The 19,182-nt window shown below is 40.4% G+C and overlaps 1 protein-coding gene across 2 annotated transcripts; it reads right to left on the bottom strand.

Annotated features, from left to right (window-relative positions):
* Positions 1-6,112: 6,112 nt before the first annotated feature.
* Positions 6,113-13,641, bottom strand: CCNJ (cyclin J). Of its 2 annotated transcripts, none has more exons than XM_021536260.3 (5): positions 13,416-13,641; positions 11,488-11,698; positions 8,855-9,154; positions 8,607-8,733; positions 6,113-7,155 (listed from the first exon to the last, which is right to left on the bottom strand). In XM_021536260.3, exons 1-5 carry the CDS (start codon positions 13,482-13,484, stop codon positions 6,747-6,749), a joined length of 1,116 nt encoding a protein of 371 aa, XP_021391935.1. In that variant the 5' UTR covers positions 13,485-13,641; the 3' UTR covers positions 6,113-6,746. The 2 variants fall into 2 exon arrangements, with proteins under 2 accessions (XP_021391935.1, XP_021391934.1); XM_021536259.3 differs by having other exon boundaries at positions 8,607-8,766; positions 13,416-13,640.
* Positions 13,642-19,182: the final 5,541 nt, after the last annotated feature.

Below are 19,182 nucleotides of genomic sequence, written 5' to 3' on the forward strand. Positions count from 1 at the left end.
CTAAAAGAATTATAAAACACAATTTCCAAATAGAATAAATAATAACTTGTGGTCTAACAAAGAAGGAAAAACAGCTTTAGTAATGAACTGTATTAAAAGTGCTGAATGTGCCATGAGCTATTGAATGTTGATCTCAAGTTATTTTAGCATCCAGTAAAAAAAGCATAATTTGTGAATTTCACAGATTCACTGAACATTCTGAGTTGGAAGGGATCCACAAGCATCATCAAGTCCCACTCTTTGACTGACAATTTAATACTGTAATTGACAGCTTGCTAGTAGTGACTGAGGAAGCTGAACCAGTAAAATGTAATTTTTATCACAATTCCTAAAGGTGTTTTTAAAATAATATTTGCTTTTGGGAATGTCTGTTTTAGAACTAAGCCTTCAATTCAATAAATGTTTGCACTTTTTTATTTCTGTGCCTAGGAAAGCATACAGCACATGCAGTGTTCAGTTGAACTGAATATACACATCTATTATTCCACAAAATTGTATTGAAAAGTAACTGGATCAAGTCTAGGAAAGTGCTCTGCTTTCTGCATTTAATCAGATTCACTGAGTGGAAGGTGCAAGAAATCCCATCATAGATCCAACTGACTAATTTGCATTAAGAGATATTTCTTCCTTACCTCCATTAGTATTTGGCTTAAATCCTGAATGATTTCATTAGCTATGTAAGGGCTTAATCTCTTGAAAATCCTGCTAAGCTCTTGCCCTCATTGAAAGCTGTGATAATTTGTTCTAGTTAATTTTGATTTAAATATATAGCCTTTCAGTTCTACTTAATCATCCTTGTTTGGTTTTTTGGTTTTTTGTTTGTTTGTTTTTGTTTTTGTTTTTTATGGCAAGATGAATAAGAACACAGTTTTTTTCCTTTATCTTATTATTTTGCATCCCTCTACAGTTTGGTCTTAGAATCTTCTTTTAAACAGTACCACTTTTTTCAATCTGTCAGTGCAGTCACTGCAGTTGAAGTGAGGTAAAATTAAATACTTACAGAAGTTGTCTTTAATCCTGTTATTTCAACATAGAGTAATATTTGAGGCAGCTGTGATTTTTGCTGTAATTATTCTTTTAACATATGAAAGACTTAAAATTATTCAGAGTTGTCCTGCACCTTTTTTCCAAAGGAAATAGACAACTTGCAAAAGGTTGCAGAAGAAAGTGCTGCTTTAAATCTGTTTATATTACTGCAAGTATGTAAGGAAGCTAAATAGTGTTTTTACTTTTCTAATGGAAATACATGTAATTTCTGTTATCCATTTTGCGTTGATATAGGAGGGAAAATTGCATTTGTACTAACTCTTGAAAAATTCTTTTGGAATCTCTTAATGGCGCTGTATTGCAAGAGGATATGTTATGAGCAGTTTGATACTTTTTTATCCTCTCCAGAATACTTACTGCATTGTGAATGGGGAGAATTTAAGCATGTGGAGATAGGATAGTTTCCTATTAAAAAAAAACAAGGCATGTACTAACATCAAGTATAAACAGGCACATATAAACAGGGATGGCTTATGGAACAAACAAAACAGGCAGCTTTTTCCAGGAGAAAGTGTTGTCACAGTCTGGTTAATCAAGGAGGTGGAAAAAGTTCTTGATGGTCTCTTGCAGGTGTAGTGTTGCATGCTTGCTACCTTTTTAGCAACTAGTTCTCTTAAGTCTTAGGATACTTTACAAGAAATTCCCAAAAGAGTCTTATAACCACCTCTGTATGGTGGGAGGATCCCTTTAGAGCACATAACCTTAACTCAGGTATAGAAGTCTAATGGGGACTTTCCTACTAGTTAGAAAAGCCGTTGCCCAGTAGGGCCTTATCCAATTTTCCCATTTGCCATTCAGCATTCTTTTGGATGCGTGGCCACAATCTACTCCTTCATCTGTCAGTGCAGATAGTCTTCAAGGTATTCATAGTTTCTGCTAAAAGGGAATGGAATATCCAAGTCCTTGGACATTGTCCTTATTGCAGCACAGCAAACAGGAGCTAAGATGTGAACACTGAGATGAGATGCAAGGACAGAAGCATAGAACTGCTCTCCAAGATACAGGCACTTTGCCTGGAAACTCAGGCTCTGTGGTATTTCTGAAGACTTTCTCCACCTCTGGAGATCTGCAGCACTGCTGTCTGAAGTGTCATCCACCCTCCTGCTAAATCTGTCTGTCCAAGCATACAGAAGCACTTAGCAAAGCCTTGCTACTGTCTGTAGCTTTGTGTTCTTAAAACAAAATAATAGAGAACTCTAAGTAACATAGTTAATAGTGGTTGGAGAGGGTAAATCAGAACACCATTTGGCAAAATCTTTCATGACATTGTGTTAACAACAGGCGCATTGACAATCTGTCCTCTTTTGCATGGAGTCTCATTAATAAATCTGTAGGTCAAACTGAAGGGAGGGTTTTTCTTTTCAATGTTCAGTAGCAAATGCTTTCTTTTGTCAGAATGCATGCCTATTGAAGTTATAGAAATTTCTTACATTACATTTAATTCCAGCAAAGAGCAAACAGTCTAATGTAAGCTTCAAAATTGTACTTGTGCCCTAACTTCTAAAATATCACTGAGACGGAGACTAAAAATAACAGTGTGTATTTTGTTATTGCTGCTTTACTTGGTGTTTTGAAAAATTGCTGTTGACAACCTTTTAATACAGGATGACCAACCAGGCACTTGCACTCACTCAGATAAAGTCTTATCTACTCACAAGACTTTTGTTCTTGTGAACATTTAGAATGCAGAGTTAATAAATTATTGCAGGAATATGCTACATTACTTTCTGGCTTATATATATTGTCACCACAGTATTACATTGGAAGAGTTTTTTTCTGATTATGTGTCAGTCACTAAAATGTTGACTTTAAAATTCATATTTTAAGCTAAATTTGCAATGCTGGAAGACCATAAATATCCTCCCATTTAAAGTAAATAATGAACCTGGGTCATGGGAAGCAGAGATAAGGCTTTTCTTGTTATGTATAAACACAAAAATAGCTTCAGACTTGCAATTTCAAATCTGAAGCTGAGACTTCTACTGAAATGTTGGAAAGTATTTGGCAGTCCCTGTAGTTGTTAGGAGATTCAGAAATGTCATGGGTAGTTCCTATTTTGTAATAACAGTGAAAAAAAAATATAACTACTTTAGATTTCAAGGTCACAGTCTGGACAGACTTGACTTTTGCTGCCTTAAGAGTGAGGACAAACTTTCCAGATCAAAGTATCCATGTAATATGCATGCTATCATTGCCCTTGTTCCTTACAGGAATGGAGTACAGCTTGCTCTCCCTCTGGCCCTAGGTCCTCCAAAAAGGTTTTCACTATCAGTGGTTTACTCCTAAATGGAGTAACTTCAGACAAATTAAATTTTAAGCAAGCTTATTCATTTTTGTGACTTGGGCCATAATCACAGCCTTGCTACAAATACAAAATGTGCACAGTGTTAGGAAGAAATAGAACTTCTAGTAAGCAGCAGTTATCAGAAGTTCAAAACAATCAAAAATATCTGTGAGGATACATCATGTGATTCTACAGTGCCTGCAGCATGACTGAGCCTTCACAGTTATTGAAAATAACACAAGTGCTTGTAGCTCTTGACAAGAGGTTATTCCTATGTCTCCTTAATGATTTCTAGTATTAGAAATCTGAGATTGCCAGTATTAATGGTTGCTTTTTTGTGTTAGAACAAAATTAATTCCACCCACTGGCTCTTGCAATACTCGAGTTCTTTTGTTCTTTATTTCTTTGTTACAGCTGTGTACTAGACTCATTGTTGAAGTGGACAATATTTAGCATATGCTGTGGCTGCAGTTAGTTTTAAAGCTCCTTCCTGCACGATTTCCTTTCTACTTTTTTTTTCAATTGTGAAGTCTGAGTGTTCCTGAAGCTTACGATATGTCACAGAAAACAAGGGGGGAGGGAGAGAAGGAAGTCCTTACAGCTTCAGCCAGTTACACAGAGCAAGACAGTTTACATATTTAAAAAAAACAATACAAAGCATAATACACACTGGAGCCTTCTTACTCAAAACTAGTTTTATTTTAAAAAATAAGTTGAATGCATAGCACTCACAAAGATTCCATTGTTTTGGACATTTTGCATTTAGAAGCACCATTCTTATTTATGCCATAAAAAACACATTTTGGTTCTAATAGTAAGAACAGTGTATTTTTAATGTACACTGATAAAGCCCTTTTAAATAATATAGATTGAAACTGTTCAGTGTACATTTTCTCTGTAGTAATGATGCAGCTGTAGTGTCAGAAAAAACTCAGACTAAGTAATAAATTAAAAACAAACAGTATGTAGTGGATCTTTTTACAATTGACCTAATGTCTTAAAATAGTCAAATAAAAATACCCTATTATATGTAAAGCTGTGGTATTAACTAACTGAATAAGCCCCCCACCCATTATAATTCCAGTGTTAAGTATTAGTTAATTTTTTATATACCAAATGCCTATGGGATAAATTTACTAATACCCCCCAAAAAAGAAGAGCCTATACTGCTGTGTCACAAAAAAAGATGACAAGTTAGCTGATTTGAAGATTTTACAGAAAAAAAATTGCTACAGGCATCTGCTGTTATTTCAAGTCATGGTCTATTATAAGACTGTACATTCATAGCATCAGAGGTAGTTAGAGCACCTGGACTTGGATACAGCATTTCAACAAAATGAAACCATTTCCCTCTAAAATGGGTAATAGTGCCGAGTAAAAAGCATGGCATCTTAGGAGGTGGAAAATCTCTACTTAACACTACTCTCAGACACAGGGAAATATTCATTAAGAGATGAAAAGAGGAGAGGGGAAAAAACAATCCAACTTTCATTTTAATAAAGAATTGACCACACTATGCCTATTTCAAAGTTGATTCTCTAGGATAAAAGGGAGAGGGTCGTCTTTTCCATTCATCCTCCTATTCTTCTTGACTTGCACATCTATGCTACAAAAGCCCACAACAAAAATTGAGATTGAAAAGACAAAACGAGAGAAACAGGATTTCTTCTCCTTAACAATACATATTTTGTAGCATGTTATAATTTAGCCCCAGAAAGAATGAACACAGCTGTCCTTCCTCCATTCTGAACATTATGGTGATAAAGCTTTCATATTCATATTGATCATGTAATTTAATTGCCCCTGCTTTCAAAACAGTTTCTGTAAGTCACAATAATTCAGTATTATTTGATGGTACACAATTTTAAGTGCTGCCACTAAGACAGGGAAGAAGATGGTAAAAAACCAAATGAAACTACCAAAAAAAAAGCCTTAAACCCATATACTATAAAGATATTTTAAAGTAGTAAGAATCTTGTCATTCATACCACTTCCTCCCATATTCTATCACTGGAGAAAGTCTGATATCTTCTTGTATTTAAACAAAAAAAAAAACAACCAAACAAACAAACCCCCCAAAAAACCCCAACAAACACACAACCCCAAAAACCATCTCCATTAATAACTCTACTATAATTTTCATCCAAGAGGTGGATGAAAACCCTAAGACTACCCACTCCACAGGAGATAGTGTAATTCCATAAAGTTATATTATTAGCACCTTACTTGTGATGAAGCAGTTCACTCTTCAAAATATTTTTGATCCACCCACTTGGAAGAGCAAATCTCTACATCTTCTGGAACTTCCAAATAGTAGAAGAAAAAGTTGCCCCTTTATTACCTGAGAATTTCCCTCCACTATAAACATGACAGAACTGGATTTCTGTCAGCATTTAAGTGTAGTTTTTCTGTAGGGATGATACTGTCAGTACAACTGGAGGATGCTTTCTGTTAGTTAATAATATTCATGTGTTTGTGTGTGTGTACACAGAGAAATCATAGCCCTGTAGTAGTTCTGGTACAGTACAAGTTCAGTTGAAACCTTCTCTTTTCTTCAATTATCACACTGCTGGGCAGTAGTTCACATCTACATTTTGTGAACACTAACATATCCCTTTGGTACTCTGCATAGATGCCCTGACTCCACTTGCTATTAGTCTCTTCCCTCTCTACCTTCCTTCCCCAAGTTATACCCAATTAGTGTACAAACCAGCAGCACAGAGTAATGAGTAGAAAAGTCCCTGAGTTAGTATGAAAGAGTTACTTTAAGCACAAAAAAGATAGGGAGGATAAAAGAGGCAAAAATATATTGTCTGTCCTGTAAGGTACAAAACCTAAAAACTAGCCAAAATACCAGTTAATTCACATGCGTTACCCTAAAGCAAATAACCAACACAAGTCATGAAACAGGGGCAAGATTATGGAGTTAGCCACATGAGATTTGTTTCTTCCTGTGATTTCCATGTACCTGCAGAGGTCTGGCATTCCGTGGATTCTTAAGTTTCAGTAAGTATAACGTGTTAATACTGTACGGTGGGATGACATAAATGTCTTCAAAGTAATACTGCATTTCTCCTTCATTAGAAGTCTGTAGTTAGTCCACAGTTGTTTTTCTTTTGAATACTATTTCACAGACACACATTAGAAGCAGAATATTCTGAGAGTCAGAGTAAGAATGCATTATCCCCATGCATACAGATTCTTTTTCAGAGGATGGTCTGTGTGCTAACTTTTTGCAGGCTGTTATTTGAGCTGTGGTACCAGTTGCCAATCCAGTTGCTTTTTTTCCTGGGAAGACACCTTTTTTATTTAATTTTTTTGCCCTCAAACTTTGAGGTTTAACAAAAAAAAATGAAACCATTTTCCAGGCAACTCTCTGCCCCAAACAAACAAGCACAAAACCATTTTGTACTTATCACCTCTCAAAGCAGGGAGTAATACAGGAGTATCGTCCATTCACTTGGTACGTCCGGTTGTAGGAGACACTTATACATGGCTTCACTTCCAGTGGCACAGCCAGCGACATGGCAGCACCCTGGACGTGGCCTCGAGCCTGAGCACTGGTCTGTAAGGCAGCAGGGCAAGTCTGGAGCGGGTAAGAGGCTGTGTGAGTGGATGATAATATCTGCTGGCAGCTTGGCTGCTGTGATGCTGGGTGGTGGTACTGCAGGGAAGACTGATGAGCCTGCAGGTACTGTGGTACGTGCTGCTGAGCATTGGCCTGCTGGGCACTTGGAGCTGGGGGCTGAAACACAGCGTGCTGGGCAGACTGAGCCTGTTGTCCTTTCTGCTTGTTCGCTTCCTTCACATCGTTATCATGCGCACTAAAACAAATTGAAAAGACAAAATGAATAAAAATATATATTAATATCATTTAAATTCCTTTGAGTTAATGTTTAAGAGCACTCTAAAAAATGATACAAGTATCTGACAGCTTCCAAAACTTTAAAAATAATTAAAAAAAAAAAAAACAAAACCAGTTTTAGCTACCCTTTACAATCACCTATGGTTTCAAAATCTGGTTAGGGTACAGTCTCTCTTTCCAGCATTTCACTTCACTGTATAGCAATAAATACAGATAAAAGCCAAGTACAATACATGTAGTAGAGCGGGATCTAGAATTACAGTGCAATAAAGTTTGCTACTGTACTTTAGTAGCCCAATAAATTACCAGATTACCTGAACTTGCTGCTTCAACCTAATTTAAATTACACACAGCATAAGGTTTCTAAAGAAAAGACACCACAAAGGTTTGCGATACCTACTGTTACTGTTGTATGCATATTCATATTGGATCCTGTTCTAGAGACTTTTTTTTTTTCTTCCTCTCACCTTTTTTCTAGCCTATCCAGTATGGCTCATCTGAATTACCTTTGATTTACAACTGTCTGAAATGTATCTAGACACACTCTCTTTTTTAATTCTACGCTGAGGTTAAGCAGATGCCACCTACACATTTCATTCCTAACTTTGGTGCCCTCCCTCTGTTCCAGAGCAATACTGAGAACACTTCTGTAACAGCACTTGCATGCTTTAGGTACTACTCCTTTCATTATACACATAAGTGAAGCCAGCAGAGGCCATCAAGGGTGATAATGTCACATTTCTAAGGCTGACGTGGTTCTTCCAGATACAGCTATGCATCTGCTGATCACAACTATGTTAGACTTGGGTAAGAGCAAATTTCTGTAAAGGGAAAGCAGACTGTGTAACATGCCTACCCAGGAAGGTTCACTTGGTATTCACTGACATTTTTATCTCATGTCAGTTGTAATGCAAAAATGGATACAGCAAAAATAGATACAAACTCCTGGTCATTTCCTCCCACCAAACTGGCCACTCAAATAATCTGCAAGTTTGATCCATCGTCTCTTTGAAGCATGCCTTGAACTTCGAAGGCATACAGTCTTCTCTATAAAAGCTCCTATGCCTTTAGTACTCTTCAACAGCTCTTTGCTCTCGGAGCCGACTAGAGATTGGAAACAAACTATTGAAGATGCTCAAAGCATCCCAGATGTTCAGTGAAAATGCAAGGCATAAGTTTATTTGTTGAAAGATCAGGAAAGAGATTAGATCTGATAAAGTTTTCTCTGTTGGAAAGAGCAAGACAGTTATTGCCTAAAAAGATCTACCAAACTTGTGTTCCCTAATACATAAGTATTTTTAGAACAAAGGAACGGAAATTTATAAAGAAATGTAATTGCACTATTGGCAGCAATTAAGCGTAACAACAGATGCAGAAATGGGCTTTAAAAAGCCACTGGTGTTAACTCACATTAAGAGTCGCTCAATACACGGCACCAGGAAGTCCCAGGAGTAGGCAGTCAGGTGATGCAGCCGCGTAGGCCACGTGGGTGAGAGACGCAAGATAATCCTTGAAGAAGCTACACATGCAGTAGCAACTAAAGAAGGGGCATAATTTAAAAATTCATGATCTAGAAAGAAGGAATGAGAAAAAAATTCATTTAAGTTTGGCATTGTCTGTCAAGACAACCAAGAAGTCATTTGAAATCTGTAACTCACCTTGCAATGATACTTCCAGAAAGTAATCAGCATATTTTGCCATATATAACTTAGTCTTCTCTAAGCAAACCATTGGCCAGCCATCATGAAGATCAGTCTCATGGACAGCAATAGAAAGATAATAGTCGATGAAATGAGCAGCAGTAGGGAGGCACAAATTCCACTGAAATGTTTCTAGCAACAACAACTCCATATGAAGCAAATTCTGTTTTGTTAGTACCAAATTCATGTTCGTCATACAACCCAGGCTGTTCAACTGTTCAAGTTTGGGAACACTGTCTTCCTTTTCTTCAAATTTACCTTCAGGTGAACAGAAAGAGAAGGGAAAAAAAAGGTTCAGCACAAATGAACTATAAAATGGATTGCAGCTAATGTCTTGTTGGTCATATTTCAATTCTACTGTGTCAAACAAGCTTGAGACTTTCCTGCAGATTCAAAGCTCAAATGGATTATGTCATTAGAGACAAAAAGGGGTATGTACTAAAATGAGCTAAATTTCAGCAGATAATGTCAAACACTGTGTAGGATATTGTGCAGTGCCATGTTTCCTGTTGGTTTTCCCATGCTGGCACACAGGAGCCAGCTGCCAAGAGCAGAATATTAGGACATCACTGACACTGCATATGCAAGTTTTTGTCACCAAATTATTGTATAATGTTTCCCATCATCAGTGAAATACCACTTTGATGTGACTTGGCACACACACCACAAGAGCATTTGGCTTTAATCACCCTCCCACCCCCACACACCCTTTTTGTGTCTAAAACTCATTAGAGCATAGCTAGAGCTCCAGCCAACCTGGCTGCTTTTATTGCCTGCAATGGTAGGTGCAGTTTTATACTTGAGATCTGGCAAACAAGTGGATTTCAGCAGCGTGCATCTGAAAACCTCCTCTGCCACATACACTGTTGCAACCTCCCTTGGACTTTCAACTTATCAGGCCTGTATGTTTTTAGCCTAAAGCAAAACTGTGTATGTAGAAAGCCCATTAATAAGAGAAACAAGTGTCACATTTCTATACAGTTTGCCATATGGTTGTGCTATTTCAATTTCATTGCAAATTCTTTCCATCTTACACTCTCTATTTAGTGCTACATGATAGGCTGTAAATGTACATTCTTTGAGTTTTGCAGGATGGAACATACATGAACTTTTTTCAACAATGGAGGTACTTATATAGGACTTAATCCAATACCAGTGCCAGTCTGTTAGTTTTTGTTTCCCATACTCCAGTAATTACAGAAATAAAAACTTCAGGAGTCACATAATAATTTCTCTTATTATTTCCTTAACCTTATCAGATATACCACAATGTCATAACTTGTTAGACCACTGATTAAACTGCTTGTTTAAGCCACACAGGGCAAAAGTTTAAAACAGCATTTTGCTTCTCTCTCAACCAACCCATACAGTGCTTCTCAGAAGAGTGAGTACTCCAAGCTTTCAAATCTCTACTTGCAGCTTGCCATGAATGATGGCAGAGATTTGTTTAAAACACAACAAAGCAAAAAATTCTCTTCAGAACATGAATTTAATTTGAAAATACAGCATTAGTTCAAAGCCAATCCATTTTCCTAAATGGATTATGGTGGTTTCTGAGGCAATGTTTTCATACTCGGCACGACAGTCTTTGCCAAGAGAAGATTACTGACTGGCTGGTGGCACCTAGTCAAAGTCTACCCTCAGAAGAATCTGAAATAACTCTTTTTCTGGTTTAACTGCTCTGCTGAATAGCTGTATTGGTGGACACGGGATGCAGTGAAAAGATGAAATCTGTCCAATACCACTGCACTCCAGTTTTGTAGCAAAGAGGGCCTAGAGCCCTTACTGGAGAAAATGAGAATACATTCAGAGAAACAGATCAGCAGAAACTGAACCAACACTTAGTTCTGCTGCCAGGACCAGTTTCTCTGACTTTATTTGTCTAAGAACAAGTGCCAGCAGGTTTCCCAGCAAACGGTACCCTTATTTTTTCAGGGATATTGAAAAAGGGTCCCCACATGGTGAAAGATGGGTACATGCCACAAGAATCTAACTGAGGTCAATATAAGCAGCACTGTTTATAATTAATGTTTGCAATTAATTGTCTTCAGAGTATTGTGTACTCACCAATGTATTTTATATGTGACAATACAGGATTTATGTTAGGCATAGCTTGCTTAAATAACAGTTACATTTACAAAACCTGGAGTATTCCAGAACTACACAGCACAATCAACAGAATGCAGTGCAGTCAACATGTGGTTTATTTAATTTCTTTCTTTATCAGAGATATGCAAATTTCTCATTTCCAGCACAGGACATACGTATTTTGAGATACCCCTAGAAAGACAGTCTTTCTGTTCCTACAACACAGGTCTTAAAGTTCACATTAGAATAATCTGTTTACAAATATAAACATTAGGTTTTAATCACAGCTTGTTTTTTCCCACCCTCAGTTTCATCAGATGCCAACAGAAATCAAAACATGTCTAAAGAAATGCTCTACCAATTATGCCAAACTGGTATGCGCTGCTCATCATTTATAACTACTTTGTTTCCCCCACCTGCTCCATCCCACCAGGACACACCTTGCATTTGGCAGTAGAATCTAGTAGTAGTAGTCTAGTTAAAGTTGGGTGCCACATACTTACTTGCTAAAAGTAAACAGGACAGAGCAACCACGTGCAGTTGCTGTGTGGATATGTCATAGCGGTCCATGAAGAGGTCCAGCAGGTACACAGCCAGGTGGCGCGCAGCAGGACAGAGCCTGAACCGGTTGCTCACAATGGCAATCAGGTCTGCAAAGTATCTTCTCAGGTGTAACTGGGGAGACTGGCCTTTGTAAGAAGGCAGTTTTAGCTCCTAGATGGACCACAGCAGGTAATGTTATTAAAACCATAACTTAGTTTGAAGTGGTATCAGATTAATATAGCTGATATTTTAATATTTATAACAGAAGTTTCAAAGGATTTCTCCCTTCTCATCATTTCAATATCCCTTCACAGTGAACAAAATCTATTTGCTGTATTACAGAACAACTAAAAATTACTTTGTTTCTGCACAATATTAACAAAATTTAACATATTTCATTAGGGCAATCAGCCAGAGTGACTTCAGCTTTTACCATGTCTGTTGTATTACCTCTGCTGCAAAGGCTGTACAAGGGCATGCAAGTATTCCTCAGCTGCTTCAATGCAAAGCTCAATAGTTTAACTCAACCCCTCTCTTGCTATAGCTCAATCTGGGCAACCAGACTTTGCACTTAGTGTTTGCGTGTTCTAGAGCTGCCAGATCTCCTGCCGATGCCTCCAGGAAAAGATCTCTGACAGCCAGCTGAACCTTAGGAAGAGGAACGGGGCGTGCATTGAACCAACGTTCACCTCAAGTGTATGTTAAAACACTGACCCGATATGATTGATGTCACACTGACACTGCAGTGTGCTCTAAAGCAGTTAGTTAAGCTCATAGGGTCTCAGATTTGGAGTACCACACAAAACAAAGGTCCTAGAAACACCGCATTTGAGAAAATCTGTGCCATGATCTATTTTGAATACAAAATTTGGACTGGTAGAAAAAAAAAGATCCCTTCAGGCTACTGCTGAGTAGCCACTACCTCTTCTTGTTTGCAGCAGAACAGCAGTGCAGTCCTCTGATATTATGAATAAATTTACGAGACAGAATGTGCACCCACACGCTGTGTTCAAGTAGGATTTTGAGTACAATTACATTTCCAGTGGAAATTATCTTGATTAATTTAACTTAATGACATCATGTTGGAATGGAGTCACACCAATTTTTCAAAGTTTTAACGTAAGTGAAACAAAAGCCCAAAACTAACTTCCTACCTACTAGGCTTTATAATTCACCTCTCACAGCACTAACTTAGCTTTAGTAAAGATAACTTTGGCAGCAAGTAAATGATCGCGTCCTTCCCTTATTTCCCTCTATCACCGGAAAAGAGTAAAGCAATCAAGACTCCGGGAAAAGTAATCCGCTCATCGAGGATCATCAGGCAACAAAAGCACGTTTTTAGTAGGTTCAGTCACTGCAAACTGATTTTCAGCCCGGGTATTTAAGATGTGCTTTACGGAAACAGTCCCGAGGGACAACTCTGAGACAGTCGAAGCAACTTCTAAGCAATTGCCTAAACCCTCTACTATTATTAACGCACCCAGCGTTTCCTTCTGTGGGTTTTTGCTTGGTTGGTCGGGATTTTTTGTTCCAATAACACCACAATGCTTTCTGCCGAGTTTAAGCCTTGCAAACATCTCAAGAGCAGCAGCGGGCGCACCGTGAGCCCTTCCCCTGTCCGGAGAGCAGCGGGAGCGCAGTCCGGCCATCCCGATCAGCTGTCACGGCCGCGGACAGACGGACAGACGGCCCCAGCGCCCGCGGAGGGACGCCACGGCGGACTCCGAGTTCACAAAAGCCAACCCCGCCGAGCCGCGGCGGCAGAGCGAGGCCGCCCCACGCGCGCTCCCCGCCCGCTGCCCCCGCGGCGGCTCCGCCGTCCGGGGCCTCACAAAGGCGCTGGGTCCCCCCAGCCCAGCCCAGCCCAGCCCAGCGGCCCCCGGGCTACCTTGTATCGCAGCGCTTGGTGGATATCGGCCGCCAGCTGTCCTGTCCACCACTGCGCCTCCAGCTCCATCGGCGGCGCGGCGCGGCGCCCGGGCCCAGGCACCGGGGAGGAAGCGGCGCTCGCTGAGGGCGGGACAGGCAGCGCCACCCTCGCCCCTTTCTGGCTCGCCCCCGGTTAACCGCGATCAGCTGCCGCGGGGCACCCCCGGCCCCCCAGCCCAGCTGGCCGCCATGCGGGGCACAAGTGCGGCTCGTTAAGCCGCCCCCTCCCGCCGCGGGGCACGGCCGGGTGAGGGGGTCGCGGAGGTGGCGGCGGCCGCGGGGGAGGCGGCGGGGCGCGGCCCGGGACACCCGAGCGCGGCGCGGCGGCCCCGGGGCTCCGCCGCCATCACGCGGCGCCGCGCGCCGCGCCCATTGTTAAAGGGCCGCGCGTGTACAAAGCCGGGCAGCGCCCGCACGGGCCGGCCCGCCCGCCAATCGCCGGCCGCCTTACAGCGCGGCACCCACCGCCGCCAATCGCCGGCCGCCTTACAGCGCGAACGGGCCGCCAATCAGCGCGCGGCATTGGCGGGCCGGAGGCGGGCGCCTCTGGGCTCGAGAAGGGCCGGCGGGGCTGCCCGGCCCGGCCGGGGTCCCTCAGCCGGGGCGCTGCGCTCACCCCGCCGGAGCACGGCGGTCTATGGGTCCCCGTGAGCTCCGGATAGCACTTTTTGTTTTTTTATTGTTTCCCCTCATTCGCTTTCCCTCAAGTGCCCCGGCTGCTTCCCCGTTGGGCTCAGCTGTGAGGTTTCAGCGCGTGGCGGTGGCAGCGCCTCGCTCAGCTCTTGCCCTGCAGGCGCATTGTCCCGCACACGCCTCCTTCCTTCTCCGAGCTTTGAGGCTCCAGCCCTGGATCGGTGTGGCTTCCCGCTGGTTAAATCCCGGCAGAAGGTTTGCAGGAGCAATAATCCTCCCTTTCAGTAGCAGTGCCGCTCGCTCCGTGTGCTGGCGGCTGGTGACTGAGAGCTCCCACTCGTGCCCCTGCTTTAGCAGGAGGTGCTCTGCACCCGCTCCGTTCGCAGAGCCTGTTCCTTGCTGCTTCTGCTCCACTCCGGTAATCCCCCACTACGGACACCTTACGAAATAAAACTTAGTGCTTCACAGTCCTTTACATATTTGATTTTATAAATAATGAAGCAATTAGTTAATGAGAATATAAAACCTGGTACAACAGGTGGTGCAAAGTTATGGAGAAGAGATGCTTTGGGTGCAATTTTTTTGTTGAGGGAGTTATTTTCTTGCTTCTACTTTTGCTCAGACATGATTTTCCTTTTAATTAAGAAAATATAAACCAACTTTTTGACATAACCAGTTTAATGACTCTGTAATGGGAACTCTAAAAGCCTGTTCCTGTGTCTGATGGGTAATTATATAGACTATAGTAGTCTCTTTCATCTGAGGAGGTGTGCTCATAGGTGGAAGCTTTTGCTTTTGAGGACACATTTTTGGACAGTTTCCATTTATGACAGATTTCATTATAAAATGCTACATAGTTTTCTGAAGGAAAAAATCAAGAAAAGGTTGGTTGTTTTTTTTTTTTTTCCTTGGTGCATAATTGCAAAAATATTTTATCTATTTAGACTGGCTGAGATCTGTGGACTATTGACAAATTAGTATTTTCCTGGTCCAATGGCTTTTTGTCTCATTTCTGTACATTATTTTATAGGCAAATTCATGTTCAAGCTAATTTTTATATTTGCAGATATATTGTTTTTAAATTGTTTATCTTTGAAGAAAGGTAATACCCAACTGTGTGTTTCAAGGATAAGTCTCAAAAACAGATTCCGAATGGAGACACTGTCTTTTATAACATCTTTATTACCTTCAAAAATGTGTTGCCTGCATGAAGAGAAGGCTAATAAACACCAACATGCTAAAACCTGTTACAATGGGCCCAAACAGGGAAGTGATGGTCCTTCTCTTATTGCTGTTAGCAGTGCTGCTTCCCCCTAGAGCTTTTAAAGACTGTGTGGATTGGTCTGGTGCTGAACTGTTAAGCAGGGGAAAAATACTGATGTTTGCTGGCTTATTTCTAAGATATGCTTGATTGAAGTGGGTAGGAAACACCATCCTCATAAAGCTATGTACTCTCTGAGAACTATTTAATTTATACATAATCAAGAAAAACAATGATGTCGTTACTTGCCATGGTGAGGTGGAGTAAGCTGTGGAACTCCCTATGTCAGATTCTTTTTCCCATTACATTCTATGTTAATTGAGTTGTTGATTTTGTGAACAGTTACATCTGTCTGCTTTTCTTGCAATGAGAACAGGTTTGGAAAGGGCTTCATCATCCTGCCCAAGGCCAGGATTGCTTCTGGTATGCATTTTTCTGGTCTTGGAGACATTCAGAAAATCATCCTATTGAAAAAGCCAGAGCTCTTAAGTACAGCCTGGTTATCTGCTGTAAGCTTACATCCTATCAGCTGTTAACAATCAGCTATTGGAATAATCTCCTCAGGGAAGTGCTGGATTCCCCAACGCTGGACACATTTAAGATTCAATGGGATAGGGTGTTGGGACTTCTTGCTTTTGCCAGGAAGATTTGGACAAGATGATGCTGGAGCTCCCCTTCCAATTTGGCATTCTATGACCTCAGTTTGTGCCTTAACCCCAGCTGGAAGATTTGAGAATAATCTTGGAGTGCTGAACTGAGGCTGATTGTTTTCAGAGTTTGCAAGATCACACTTTTGAGGTTTGAATGGGAATGGGAGTTGCACAACTGTAATGAGAATAGGTTAATACAGCTTCTCTACATGCCTTATAATCAATCCTAAGTGTACAAATCAGTGGAGGTTTTCTAGCCAGTCCAGATTTCATCTACTTCTAATTGTCAAAGCTGTGTACAGTTTTTTAAGTAGTCCCCTGCTACCTTAGTCCCATGCATGTAAGTCAGGACAGAACAAAAACCAGCTCAGCAAGTCCTTAGAATAAACAGAGAATATTAAACATGACTTTCAGTGGCAGTAGTTACATTTTCTTAGCAAGAAACTGAACACATGAAGTATTTGTTGTATATAGAACCTGAGAAAACAGCAGAATTAAATGTTATGGAATAATTTTGAAATTGGTATCCTCTTTCTGTAAATGACCCTGGATCACCTAAACAAATATGTGTCTGGGGGTGGAAACGGGGGGGAAGGGGGAACTGAAATTGGCTGTAAGAGCTGCTGTCTGTATTTTGAAAAGATGCCAAGTAGCAAGAAATACCGTTATTCTTGGAACTCACCAAGAAAAATTATTACCCTGAACTACATCCAAAATAGGCTAGAATGTAACCTGTGAAATCTGGACTGAAATCCCTGTAACATTTTTGTGGAATCTTCTGAAGAGGATGCTGCAGAAGTCTTAAAATTTATGGACCTGTAATTCACAGGTTATAGTCCTAACAGGTTTCAGACATGGTGGGTGAGCTGGCTTCTCTTTGTAGTTACTGGGAGGTTAGATCTGTATCTCAGGAGTTGATGCATGTATTTATGTGTTTAAGTTTTTTTTTCCTCCCCTAGTTTTCTTCTGATGGTTCTTGGCCTATGAAAAAAGGAATGTGACTTTAAAATACAAATTAAGAACTTGGAAGTAATTGCCAAGTACAGCAAATGCTCTGATCCTGCAAACCACATTAGAACCTGTTTACCCCTCCCAATATAAAAGAATCTGTTTCTGGTGTGCTGTTCTTAGTTTTAATGGTACATCAGCCACAGAGAACAAGTTTCTAAAGACTGACACTTTTACTTCTGTGCCCCTTGCCATAAGATACACCTCTGAAATTTGGATTTATCTTGACTGGCAGAATGAGATGCATCAACACACAGCCAGCACCCAGGATGGAAGCTAAATTCTGGGGTGACATAGCACTGAAGGAAACATTTAAGTAATGGCTCAATTGCTATGTTAATTGTGCGTTTTGTTTATTGGTTCTTGCTTTTGTTTTGTTGCTCCTTGGTCATTCTCATCTGAATACAGACATGGTAATTCCTTAAAAGGCATTTTTGAAGGACTTAGTTTTTGGAATTAAAATGTAAGGGAATCTCAGTTTTGTAGAACTGAGAATAATTTAAAAAAAAAAGTGCAAAATTAATTCCTGAGTTTCTTGGGGCTGAGAAAGTTAGTTCTGCTTTTGTTCTGTCCTTCTTGATCTTATTTTCAAACAAAGGCTGCATCTGATGACATTCATAGCAGAAATATTTCAAGGGCATTTAATTAAAGAGAATGAATCGCCCTGAAGACAGGACTGTAATTGCTCACAGAGCTCTTTTGCAGCATGGTGGTAGATGAAATGTCCCATGTTGGTAGAAAGTCTTAACACTTCAGAAGAATTAATGAAGGAAGTCTCGTACAGAAAATACTCTGGGGTTGTATTTGTAAATCCTGTATTGAATGCTGAAGGTACTCTGTGGGTAGAATTTTCAAAGTTGTCTAGGGATTTGAATTCCCAGAATAGCTACTGAAATGTGATTAATAGATTTGATCTGAGCTGGCAAATATCCTTTGGAACTGTTGACTTTAGTTAATATGGCTATTAATACAGAAAACATCTGAGAATGCTCAGGCCTGAGCAATACATACTTTTCATGAGACATTTTAATGAACAATTTGGCTTTAAATATTTTCCCATCTTCTGGAAAGCTATTATAAAAAATGTGCACCCATGAATGTTTTCTTTGGCATTAGCATGAATATATATGTTTTTGATAATGTGTTGGATGAAGGAAACATGCATATAAGTGGAAGGGTGTTGGTGGATGGAAGTTGTACTGGGGGGTTGTTCTTTTCTGTAAGTTGCACTCATGGTTGTCAGTAACTAAAAAGATGGAGGAATTTTGCATCTAAAGCAAATGTACTTCCTGGTTGGAGGGCTTCAGCTCATTTGACTGGAATTTAGTAAAGGTTATTTGTCCTGCAGTTAGCTTAGGGATGGGGGGAGAGCAGTTAGGAGTACCCAGTTGTTCCAGTCAAATGTTTTGATTTACTTATATCCACAGTATTTAAGTAGGGCAAACTGGCCTATTCATTTTCATTTCAAACTTGAGGTCTGTCACAAATTTTTTTATTTAAATATAGTATCTAGAGCTGCTAAATTAGGAGCCAGCCCAGGCAGAGCACTGCAAAGTTAATGCTTTTGTCTGCTAGGGGTGGCCCAGGAGGAGAACAGCCTGCAAACATGGAACAGGGGCACTTAATTTTGTGTTGCTTCTTGTTCAAGTACTTAACTAGTGGGGTTCCATCTCAGTAGCAGCACAAGTGGAAAACTCCATACTTCCTGTTTCTTCCTAATGAACAGCCAATTGCTGCTAGTGAAAGTAACAAAAATTATTGTCCTCTGTTCAGAGGACTTGGTAAACTAGTTTCATCTGTTGGGATTTACATGCACAGAGGTAGGGCAGAGATGTGAAGAGCACAGCACTTATTTTTATGTTAGAGAAGGCTACTCCAAAGTCCTTCTGGAGCTGTGTCTTCTCTGGGCTGAACAAGCCCAGATCAGTCATTTTCTCTTCAAAGGGCAAATGCTCCAGTCTCTAACCATCTTGGTGGTCCTCTGATGGATTTGCTCCAGCTAGTCAATGTCATTGTTGTACTGGAGGAGAAAGGTGTCCCAAAACTGGATGCACTATTCTAGATATGGTTCAACAAGTAATAAGTAAATGGTAAAAATAACTTCTTTTGCTTATTTTGCTATGGCTCTGTTAACACAGGCCAAATGCTGTCAGCCTTCTTCAGTGCCAGAGCAT

Source organism: Lonchura striata, chromosome 7 (assembly GCF_046129695.1).
Source record: "Lonchura striata isolate bLonStr1 chromosome 7, bLonStr1.mat, whole genome shotgun sequence".
Classification (NCBI taxonomy): Eukaryota; Metazoa; Chordata; class Aves; order Passeriformes; family Estrildidae; genus Lonchura; species Lonchura striata.